The sequence below is a fragment of the Trametes versicolor genome (assembly GCF_000271585.1).
Source record: "Trametes versicolor FP-101664 SS1 unplaced genomic scaffold TRAVEscaffold_2, whole genome shotgun sequence".
Taxonomy (NCBI): Eukaryota; Fungi; Basidiomycota; class Agaricomycetes; order Polyporales; family Polyporaceae; genus Trametes; species Trametes versicolor.
In genome coordinates, this window is record NW_007360322.1 from 1,262,279 (window position 1) to 1,271,866 (window position 9,588).

Below are 9,588 nucleotides of genomic sequence, written 5' to 3' on the forward strand. Positions count from 1 at the left end.
CATGCAGGAACAGGTCGCATCAGAGTTCGTGCATTGGTTCCAGCTGCAACATGGGAACCTCGACACAGAGAAAGTTGGCATCGTGGAATTCCCTGAACATGGACGTGGTGCAATCGCGCTGCAGGACATCCCCGTACGTATCAGACCCTTACTGCCACGACGTTTCAACCACAACCAGCTGATGTTCAGTATTACAGGAGGACTATACTCTATTCACTATCCCTCGCGAGCTGACGTTGTCAACAAGAACGTGCTCGCTCCCCACTCTCATGGGCCAAGCGTGGAAAGAGCACGGCCTTCACGAAGGCTGGGCGGGCCTCATCCTCTGCATGATATGGGAGGAGTCTAGAGGATCCGACTCGAAGTGGTCCGGGTACCTGGGTCAGCGTGCCCTCAAACACATGTATTGTGTATATACTGACCTTCGTGAACAGCTACCCTCCCAAGTTCGTTCGACACACCGATGTTTTGGGGACAGGAAGACCTGAACGAATTGCAGGGCACTGCTGTGGTAGGTCTGTCGTCTTTTGCTGTACCATACTCCTTCGACTCCTGACCCGGTTTGATAGACAAAGTAGGCAGGGATGAAGCCGAACGCGACTACCATGGAAAGCTCGTCCCGGCGATCACAGTGAGAGACCTTCTCACTTGCATTGCGTACGCTCCGCTCACACAGACGTCTCAGGGCCGAACAGATTTATTCCCTGCAGACAAGCTCTCGCAGTACTTCTCACTAGAGCGGTACCATCTCATGGGCAGCCGCATCCTCTCGCGCAGCTTCACTGTCGAACAGTGGAAAGGCGAGCACCACGATGGCGGCGATGAGCATGACGGGGATGACGAAGCAGCCGATACTAGTGCCATGGATGTGGACTCTCAAGAGGCCCCCAGCACCGATGCGGCAGAAACCACGGAGCCCGCGCCAGTAGACGGAAGCGACGGGCCCGAAGAGCTGCAGATCGAAGGAGATGGTGAGGATTCCGACGACGAAGACCATGAGGATCCGGGAGACGTCGCTATGGTGCCTATGGCAGACATGTTGAATGCGCGCTTCGAGTCTGAGAACGTCGGTCCACGTTCGACTGCCTCCACGTCCTAATGTATCCTAATCCTGCTTTTTTCAGGCAAAGCTCTTCTACGATGAGCGGGAGCTCAAAATGGTCTCTACTAAACCTATCAAGGCCGGAGAGCAAATTGTAAGCCCAGATCTCCTCGTGTTCCTCCTCGCGTCCTAATGCCGAAGTACACAGTGGAACACCTATGGCGACCCACCAAATTCGGACCTCCTCAGGAGGTACGGCCACGTGGACCTCGTCCCTCTGAGCGCACCACTCTCGGGCCTGGGCAACCCCGGCGACGTCGTGGAAGTCCGCGCGGACTTGATCGTGTCCGTCGCGGCAAAAAAGGTCAAACACGACCTCAAAGAGCGCGTCGACTGGTGGCTCGAAGAGGCCGATGACGAGTGCGTGTCCCCTCTCGTACGCCTCACTGGCTGGTATGCTCATGGGAAATTAGCGTCTTCGTGCTGCGCACGGACTGCGAACTCGCAGAGGAGCTTGTCTCGTTCGTCCGTCTGCTGCTGCTCCCGAAAGACGAGTGGGAGAAGGCGGCGCAGAAGAGCAAGCTGCCGAAGCCGAAGCTCGACAAGGACGTGCTCACGATCGCGGTGGACGTGCTCGAGAAGCGCCTCAAAGACTACCCGACGACGCTGGAGGTACGGACCTGTGCTCTTTCCTTCTCGTTTCGCGCGATTCTGGTTAACACTATCCTACCATCAGGAGGACGAAGCGCTCTTTGCACCAGAACGCTTTGGAGAGCTTTCGCTGAACAAGAGGCATGCCGTGGTCGTCCGGCTGGGCGAGAAGCGGATACTGCGGGGCACGTTGAAGGACGTGCGGGTAAAATTGATTGCGAGTTCTGGGACGAGCAGGAAACGCGGGCGGGAGGAAGAAAAGGGCGGGAAGGGTAAGAAGGCCAGGAAGTAGCGGTACCTGTATGCCACGCCCGGGGATAGAGGGCGACATTGCTTTAGTCTTTGCCTTCAAATTCAGCCTCCAAACGGGCTCTCATAAATTGCATAACAAGGTTCGGATATACCATCTCCGGGCACCAATACATATCCAGCCTCGACACGAGGCGTCTAACAAGAGTACAAAACCTCCTACAATCCGGTTGCGTGCGGTACACTGCAGAAAAGCTACGGGATACAAGTGAGGCATGTGTGTGTCGTCAAGAACGTGAAGTACAAGCCGGGCAGGAAACGCTGGTCGTAAACCTGCCGCGGGTGGTCGTCGTGAAAGTAAGGCTTCAGTAGAAGTCGGGCGATTTGCCCATCGAGTAGGCATTGAGGCACTCGACGAGCGGGGCGTGAACCAACGCAGCCGCGCGCAGGTTGCTGTCGCATGCCTGCGGTATGGGCGGCACACACTGCTCACAAGCGAGAAGGGTCAGTCAGCACGCTGCAGGTGTGAGACCGATAAAATAAGAACCCACAGAGGTGAAGCTCTTTGCAAGCGCGAGGTCTGAATTGAGCCGTGAGCACGCCAGTCGCACCACATGCCAGGCACTCTCGAACGCGGTGAGCTTCAGCACGATCTCCTTCGCGTCGTCCTCGATCGTCCCGAGGACCTGCCTCGGCGACATCTCGTGCATGTCGCCCTCGGACTCGAGCGACTGGTCTGGGAGGAACGTGCGCGGCCCATCAGTACGTGTGCGGGGCCCCATTCAGCGTACGCACATCTGCTAAAGTGTACGTCAAGCGAGATGCCGACTGTATGGGCGGCGGTCAGAGTGCTGTGCGGTCCATTCAGGGGGCGCGTACGTACAGCAGGAGAAGCGCAGCTTCTCGAGGCGGGAGAGCATAACCTTGAATGTGTTGACTATCTTTGTCAGGAGCCGATTCAGGGTCTGCAGGAAAAGAGAAGCCCGGTGAGCGTCATACGTGGGCGAGCAGCGGGAGATCCGCGGACTGACGTTCCAGATCGACATGCACAGTCTAGCGGACGCCCGGTGAGTACATCGTCCGGCATCGCATCGATATGGGGAGAGCGGTCACGCACTCCTCGAGTCCCGTCCAGACGCTCTCGAAGAAGCCCTCCGGCTCGGCCTTTATTCGCAGCGTGCTCGCAACCTTGCGCGGGAACACCTCGACCTCCTTGCTCAGCTCGCCAAAGCGCTCCGCGTTCTCCTTCGCCGCGTGCAGGTGCACGGGAATAGTCTGCGTGTGTTCCCACCGGGCGGTCAGCACCCGCGCTTCGACGCGCAGCGCTATCGATGTGCGCACCTCGAGAAATTTGCCAATCATCTGTCGCTTCTGGCCCATGGAGACCTCGGCCGACTGGGACAGCGGCACCAGGATCTCGGCAAAGTCTGTGTGAGCAAGACGCAGGACGCCATTCAGCCACCATGCACACACACGCGGCCGACCGGTGTGAAGTAAATGCGGGGAACCCACTCTTGAGGAAGTGCGCGCACAGGCCCGCGTTCTGCTGCGAGTCGCGATAGACGCGCCGATGTCTCTGCCGTACACTCCGTTGGACGACGTCAAGGGTGTAGCACACAACCGCACGCGCGCACCTGCCGCAGCTCGTTCCATTCATCGCACAGCGGGTGCCGCTCGCCGATCTCGGGTGTGCTCTCCAGCTGGGCGGAGACGGAGCGGAAGAGCTCCTGGATGTCCAGCTGGTCGTTTGTGAGCGTGACAAAGTTCTGCTTGAGCTCGCTCCGCTGGCGGTACGCCGCCTGGACGTCGCTGTACGAGGGCAGCCCGGGGTCCGTCTGAGGCTGCATAGCGGGCGCTTCTGCTTGGCGAGCGGGTATCGAGTGGTCAAGGTCGTCGGGGGCGCGATGAGAGATAGAGAGCAAAGTAGAAATCTTGGCTGCCGCGCGCGACTCGAGGGTCGCCCGCCTGTGATGGATGGCCTGCTGAAAGCAGGGCGCGAGGCCCGCCTCGAGGCGCACCTCCCTCACCCCGCCATCACGTGGTGCCATGCGACATTGTCCCCGGGCCCTAGCGTCAGGGACTCAGGGTGCTGCGGTAAGTGTGAAGCAAGCCGGAATATTATAACGGTGTGTAGAGTGCAGTTATGATACATGTGCAATGTGCGATGAATATTCCTTCCTTCCTGGTGCGTCTGAATGTCCCGTCTACGCCGTCGATGCCGCTGTCTTCACGTCCTTTGCCGCTGCGCCCACCTCTCCTTCTCGGCCGTCTGGGTCTCGACCATACTACCCGCACCGTCACCGGGCGTCGGCCCTCGCTCGCGCTCCTTCTCCTTCTCAGTCCCCTTCTTCTCTTCCTCCTCCAACAACCACACCACGCCTTCCCCGTCCTGCAAGTCCACGCCCGCACGCTCGAACCGCTCCGTCCACCAGATGAACACGTCCGGCGCGAACGGGTCCGTCGACGTGCCCACCAGGAAGCCGAGCGTGCGCACGACCTCCAGCGCGGGGAAGAACGCGCGGCAGCCCGCGAGCACCGCGAGGTGCGCCTGCGCCTGCGACGGCTTGTTGGGGTACAGGCGGCTGATGCCCGTCCCGCGGATCCCGACGCGCCGCAGACGCGGGTGCGGCGCCTCGAGCAGCGGCGCCGCCGCCCCCGTCGTCCCCGCCGCTGCGCTCGCCGCGGCCCGCGCGGCGTGCTCCCGCGCGTCGCGGTCGGCGACCTGCGCGAGCGCAGCGCCCGAGGGGCACAGCGCCTTCTCGCGGCAGTCGAACACGAGCGTGTCGAGGTTCGGACAGGTCGTGGGCGAGAGGAAGGCGGAGATGCCGATCGGGCCCGGCCTGAAGGACTGCGTGACGGCGGGGAGGAGCTCGACTGTGGTGAGCTTCGGGCCGTGCTTGTCGAGGAAGTTCGCGAGCTCCTTCACTACCCAAGGCGCCCATACCGTCCGCGGGGCCCCGTCTGCATCGAGCACGAGATACCGAAGGGCGGGCATGTCTTGCATGCTTGCGAAGCGCAGGAGGAGCGGGCACGTCGGCAGGGCTAGATAGACAACGTGAGGGAGAGTCAGCGCGACAAATTGGACGTCCTTGATACTGCGCTCCGCGTCCAGGATGCAGATCTTGCGAAGATCGAGGACACGCAATGTAGAGAACTTGGACAGGAAGGACGTGGTCAGAATGGGAAGCTCCTTCTCCGCGACGACGACGCCGTCCTGTTGCCAGTAGAGCTCCTGTAGGGTACTCGGGAGATACTGTTCCAGCGCGGCGGGCAGGTTCTGCGGAAGGAGGTCCTGCCATATGCCGCTGAAGACGCGGAGCCGCGGGCACATGTACACAGAGCGCACCACACACTCCCAGTACTGGGTCGACCGGGTCGTCCGCGCCCACCGGCGCACCTCCAAGTGGCGCACCCAGCGCCCATGCCCCATTACCTCTCCCCCGCCAACGGCGATGGCTTTCCTCTCCGCCTCGCGGCTCTCAAAGAGGGTCCTGTAAAACAGCTGCACGCGCCGGGCGCTGCCGAGGACGACATGCCCGTACAGCAGCTCCGTCGCGAGGGCGCGCCAGACGCGGCACACGCGCACGAGCACGCATTTGGTGTGCATCGACTGGATCGGCGAGTTCATCCCCCACGCGTAGTTCGCGGGCCGCTCCGGCGTGAAGGGGTCCGCGGGTGCGATCGTGCGCGCGCGGGGAACGTGCGTCGCGTACCGGAAGATCTCCAGCCACAGTTCTGGGGGGAGGCTGGTGTGGTCGGCGCGGGGGGCGCGCACGCTGCCGTCCGTGCCGCTGTTGGGAGAAGCAGCGGCGTTGCTATCGGGGACGAGCTCGACTGCGGCGGGCCCGGGTATTGAGGGTGCGGCGCCGGGTGCGAGAGAGGGTGCAAGATTGGTGAGACCGACGGCGACGGGGGGCGGCACGTAGCGCAATACGTCATAATCAGGGGGCGATTCGTCTGCTATCGTGCTCATACTGGCGGCCTGATGGACGTGAACAGTCAGCGCGCAGAAATAAGGTGGAAAGACACGACCTAACGATCCCCATGGGTACAAAGTACTCAAACCAACTCTGCAGGCGCGAGATGCGTGGACTGCCGTGCGGCACACGTGTGTAACGCTCGAGGCGGAGAGCAGGAGGCTACTCACCACCCTCGAAGGATCTGAGTGGCACAAGCTACAATTGTCTGATGGCGAGACACGACAGGGGCGATCGCACGGACCAAGGCTCACGTTCCGGTCGGACTTGGGCGTCGGCAGGGTGTACGTCTCGCCGTCCAGAATTCAGGTCCACGGATGAGTAACGTTCGGCGTCCGACGCAAGGATGTGGGGGAGGCTCGCAGCTCGCGTACAGCGCGTTGCTCGCAGCAGAGGGCGTGATCGAGGGTGGTGGTGGTCGTCGTGGTCGTCGATGGAGCTCGATTGGAGGGTGTGCGCGCGAGAGAGTGGATGAGGGGAAGGACTAAAGCAGCTCAGGGCCACTACCCCCGCCGCTAGAGGACGCCCCGATTTGGCGTGCTTTGCCTCCAGCAGCGCAATGGCCATTCCCGCCCAGTCGGCATCTCGGAGCCGGGCCCGCACCGCTGCCCCGGCGCGCTGTGCTGTCAGACAAGCGTACGAACTTGGCACGGATTGTGTGCGCCCCGCCGCGGGACCATCTCCCGACGCCTGCCACCCATTCAATGTTCAGCGCACGATCTCGCTTCGCCTTCGACGGTGTACACGCCTCGCCCCGCACATCCGACTCGGACGCTCACCTCTGTGGTCGAGGCCTCCAGTGCGACGCGCAAGCGGGAAAGCTTCTACTCTGGCAAGCTGGCCTGCTCGTCCCGGATCCCGACATGTTTCCCGGTATTTCACACCGTTATCTCCATCTCCGTGTCGGAATCTAGAGTCAGCCACTCTCTTTCCAAAGGGTGTTGCTCATTTTAGTTAAGCAGCATGGGAGGAACTGCTTGTTCCAATATCGATGTCGTTCCACCAGCGTTGCGGATCATAAGGCACCACGGAGTTATCCCGCCGCTTCTAGATGTTGGCCCAACGCTAGGGACATGCAGGACGCGAGTCTAAGCCTAACTCGCCCTGCGCCATAGGCCGCACGCATCACATCGGAAACCAAGCAAAACAAGCCGTGTTACTGCTACAACGGGGTCCTTACGATCCCCGGCTATTATGTACACTACGCGCAGCCACGAGCGGGGTGGTATCGTCGCCCCCGTTCGCGGCCGCGATTCCATATATGCGAATGTCCTGACCAAATTGTCCGATGGCCGAATGCTGGTGGTATACGTACACATGCATCACCCCCTCCCCCCTCCGATCGCCCTCCTCCCCGCGGCGCAAAATCCACATATGCGAACAAACGAACAGGCCGGGATCGTCCGAGTCCCTCGGGTGCGTCTATGAGCAGTCTCGCTGGTGGTACAACGCGCATGCACGCGCGTCAAGCAATTCGGGGGCGGCGCCCTGGATCCTAGCGGGGTGATGCGCGCCGCGCGCAGGTGCGGCCCCGTCGCATCGACCTCGGTGCGGGCCATAGATAGCGCGCCCTCGCCGGTCGCGGACCCGGGCGCCATCATGGATCTGCGCGCCGCGGCGCCCGCAGCTGCGTCGAGTAGCCTCGCCTCCGAATCTGTTACGCCCCGTCCCGGGCGCAGGTGAGCGCGATTCAACGCGCGCCGGGGCCCAGGGCGAGCAAGCGCAGCGCCCGATCGTCCGTCGGGCTTCGCCGGTATACATGGCTCCGAGGGAGCGTCTCGAGCGGGACGAGGTCCACCCGCGGCGTGAGCATGTCGTCGTTGGCGGGCAGCAGCGGAGCGGGTTTGTACGGCTCGCCGTTGTCCCACAGAGGCGGCGTCTGCGCTACGAGCATGGGGGAGTCCTGGGACGATGTCGATGCGCTGGACAGGGTGGGCGACATGTTCAGAGGCGAGGGAGGGGAGTTCGTTGAACGTCTCGAGCCATCGGAGAAGCTGGGCGAGCGCGAGTTCGACATACGATGTGCGGTAGCTGCGTAGCCCGAATCGGTGTTCCAACCGTAGTGGGGCGTGGGCTGGTTCACTGCAGCCGTGCCGAACGAAGACAACGTCGAGCCCGTCGGCAGCAGCATCGGCTTGGTGTCGTCGGGTGACATGAATTGTTCCGAGAGGGCGTGCGACAGCGAGTTGAATGATTGCTGCTGCGGGATACTGTAAATACGGGATGAATGGCAGTCAGAAGTACCAATTCACCTCAGAAGTAGAGAAGTAGGGAAGCGCGGAGGCGTGGTCGGGAGGTGGGTGTAGAGGGAGCGGACCTGCCGGAAACGCGTCTGGCGGCGGCGGGAGGTGGGGGTCATGGGGGCCGCTGTAAGCTGCCGCCGTGCCCGCGAGCGAGCTGGGCCCGGGGGGAAGAGACGGCGGAGGCGGAGTGTCGTTTGACCGCGCGCGGCGGGTGGGATGTGAAGGGAAGGGGGCGTACATGCGCTTGACGGTGGAGTTTGAGGCGCGCGAGCCCTCGCCCCGCTTGCCAGGTTTCGCCGTCCGCGCGCTGCTGAAGATGCCCTCGGGCACGACGAGGTCGCGCACCTGGGGGATGTCGTCGATCGTGCGCAGCTGGCCCTCGGTCAACTTCGTAAAGTAGGCGTCTGCAGTGACGTACGAGGACGGTCAGCCAAGTCGGGATAAAGACGGATGCGAGAGATGCGCGGCGGCGTACTCATGTGCCACTTTGGAGGTTTCTTGAGCTTGTCGGCGGGGTCTTTTGAGTGGGACGCTTCCATGAGGTCCTCGCGGATGACTGAATAGGTGAGCTTGATGTACAGGTCTTGTTCCCCAGGGCGGACGACCTGGTTTTCAGACGTCCTGATGCGCGCCGCGCGGGGAAGAGGGCACCATCACTATCTGCACCAATCATTCGGACCTTGTAGCGACGCACCTGGCGTTCCCCTTTCCTTTGCGGGGGCTCTCGAAATACATGAGGAAATCCTGATTGGGGAATGCGCGTGGGCACACACGAAAATAGCGAGGGCGGGATGGGAAGACGCACCTCTCGCACACGCGAAGCCGTCCAGGACTTGCCCTCTGTGAACCGCTCCATGCTCACGCTGAACGAGTCTGAGCCGGGTCCCCTCTCTTCCCACACGTAGACATCGCCCGGGCGGAGGGCGGCACGTTCGTTTGCGTCGAGGCGTCTTTCGATTTTGGGGAGGAGGCCGACCTGGACCGCGTAGAAGAGCTTGTGGGCGTCGGTGGCGGAGCGGATGTGGACGTTTGTCAGCGTCGGCCGCTGCATCGGGGTGGTCATACGGGCGTGATGGGCGGGGAGGGGGGAGGGGGCTCCAGTGGCGGACGGCGGAGGGGGAAAGCAAAGGAGGACGGGAGCGGGGGGACGACGATTATATAGCGATCTGGGGTTCCGGCTGATGAACTCTGAACCTGGAAGGCTGTAAGCCGCACAAAGAGAGGTCTTCAGTCTGTGAGAGAACGACTATGATTGCATAGTACTGTACCTGTAAGCCGCACAAAGAGAGGCTACAAGTACTAGTAAGTAAACATGTAAGGAAGCATAGGTAGTGTGGGACTTACTCTTCAGTCTGTGAGAGAACGACTGAAGAGCAGAGGCCTGCAGAGTCCTCCTTATATACTACTGGGGAGACGATGAGTAAGC

At 61.8% G+C, this 9,588-nt stretch overlaps 4 protein-coding genes across 4 annotated transcripts; 1 reads left to right on the forward strand and 3 right to left on the reverse strand.

Moving 5' to 3' along the window:
- Position 1: 1 nt before the first annotated feature.
- Positions 2 to 1,985, forward strand: TRAVEDRAFT_113719 (SET domain-containing protein; the record flags this gene model as incomplete). Its single annotated transcript, XM_008036041.1, has 9 exons — positions 2 to 133; positions 198 to 381; positions 435 to 515; positions 570 to 631; positions 686 to 1,066; positions 1,125 to 1,196; positions 1,251 to 1,462; positions 1,516 to 1,714; positions 1,779 to 1,985. 9 exons carry the CDS (start codon positions 2 to 4, stop codon positions 1,983 to 1,985), a joined length of 1,530 nt encoding a protein of 509 aa, XP_008034232.1.
- An 88-nt stretch (positions 1,986 to 2,073) lies between these two features.
- TRAVEDRAFT_141290 (uncharacterized protein) lies at positions 2,074 to 3,843 on the reverse strand. Its single transcript, XM_008036043.1, has 9 exons — positions 3,577 to 3,843; positions 3,455 to 3,518; positions 3,284 to 3,369; positions 3,060 to 3,217; positions 2,974 to 2,995; positions 2,826 to 2,907; positions 2,738 to 2,770; positions 2,494 to 2,678; positions 2,074 to 2,427 (listed from the first exon to the last, which is right to left on the reverse strand). Exons 1-9 carry the CDS (start codon positions 3,787 to 3,789, stop codon positions 2,308 to 2,310), a joined length of 963 nt encoding a protein of 320 aa, XP_008034234.1. The 5' UTR covers positions 3,790 to 3,843; the 3' UTR covers positions 2,074 to 2,307.
- Positions 3,844 to 4,082: 239 nt separating this feature from the next.
- TRAVEDRAFT_141295 (uncharacterized protein) lies at positions 4,083 to 6,372 on the reverse strand. The gene is made up of 2 exons (XM_008036044.1): positions 5,980 to 6,372; positions 4,083 to 5,924 (listed from the first exon to the last, which is right to left on the reverse strand). The coding sequence occupies exons 1-2, from the start codon at positions 5,986 to 5,988 to the stop codon at positions 4,170 to 4,172; spliced, it is 1,764 nt and encodes a 587-aa protein (XP_008034235.1). The 5' UTR covers positions 5,989 to 6,372; the 3' UTR covers positions 4,083 to 4,169.
- A 702-nt stretch (positions 6,373 to 7,074) lies between these two features.
- Positions 7,075 to 9,225, reverse strand: TRAVEDRAFT_69049 (uncharacterized protein; the record flags this gene model as incomplete). The annotated part of the gene is made up of 5 exons (XM_008036045.1): positions 7,075 to 8,119; positions 8,172 to 8,566; positions 8,638 to 8,783; positions 8,857 to 8,906; positions 8,968 to 9,225. 5 exons carry the CDS (start codon positions 9,223 to 9,225, stop codon positions 7,610 to 7,612), a joined length of 1,359 nt encoding a protein of 452 aa, XP_008034236.1. The 3' UTR covers positions 7,075 to 7,609.
- Between the last annotated feature and the right edge of the window lie 363 nt (positions 9,226 to 9,588).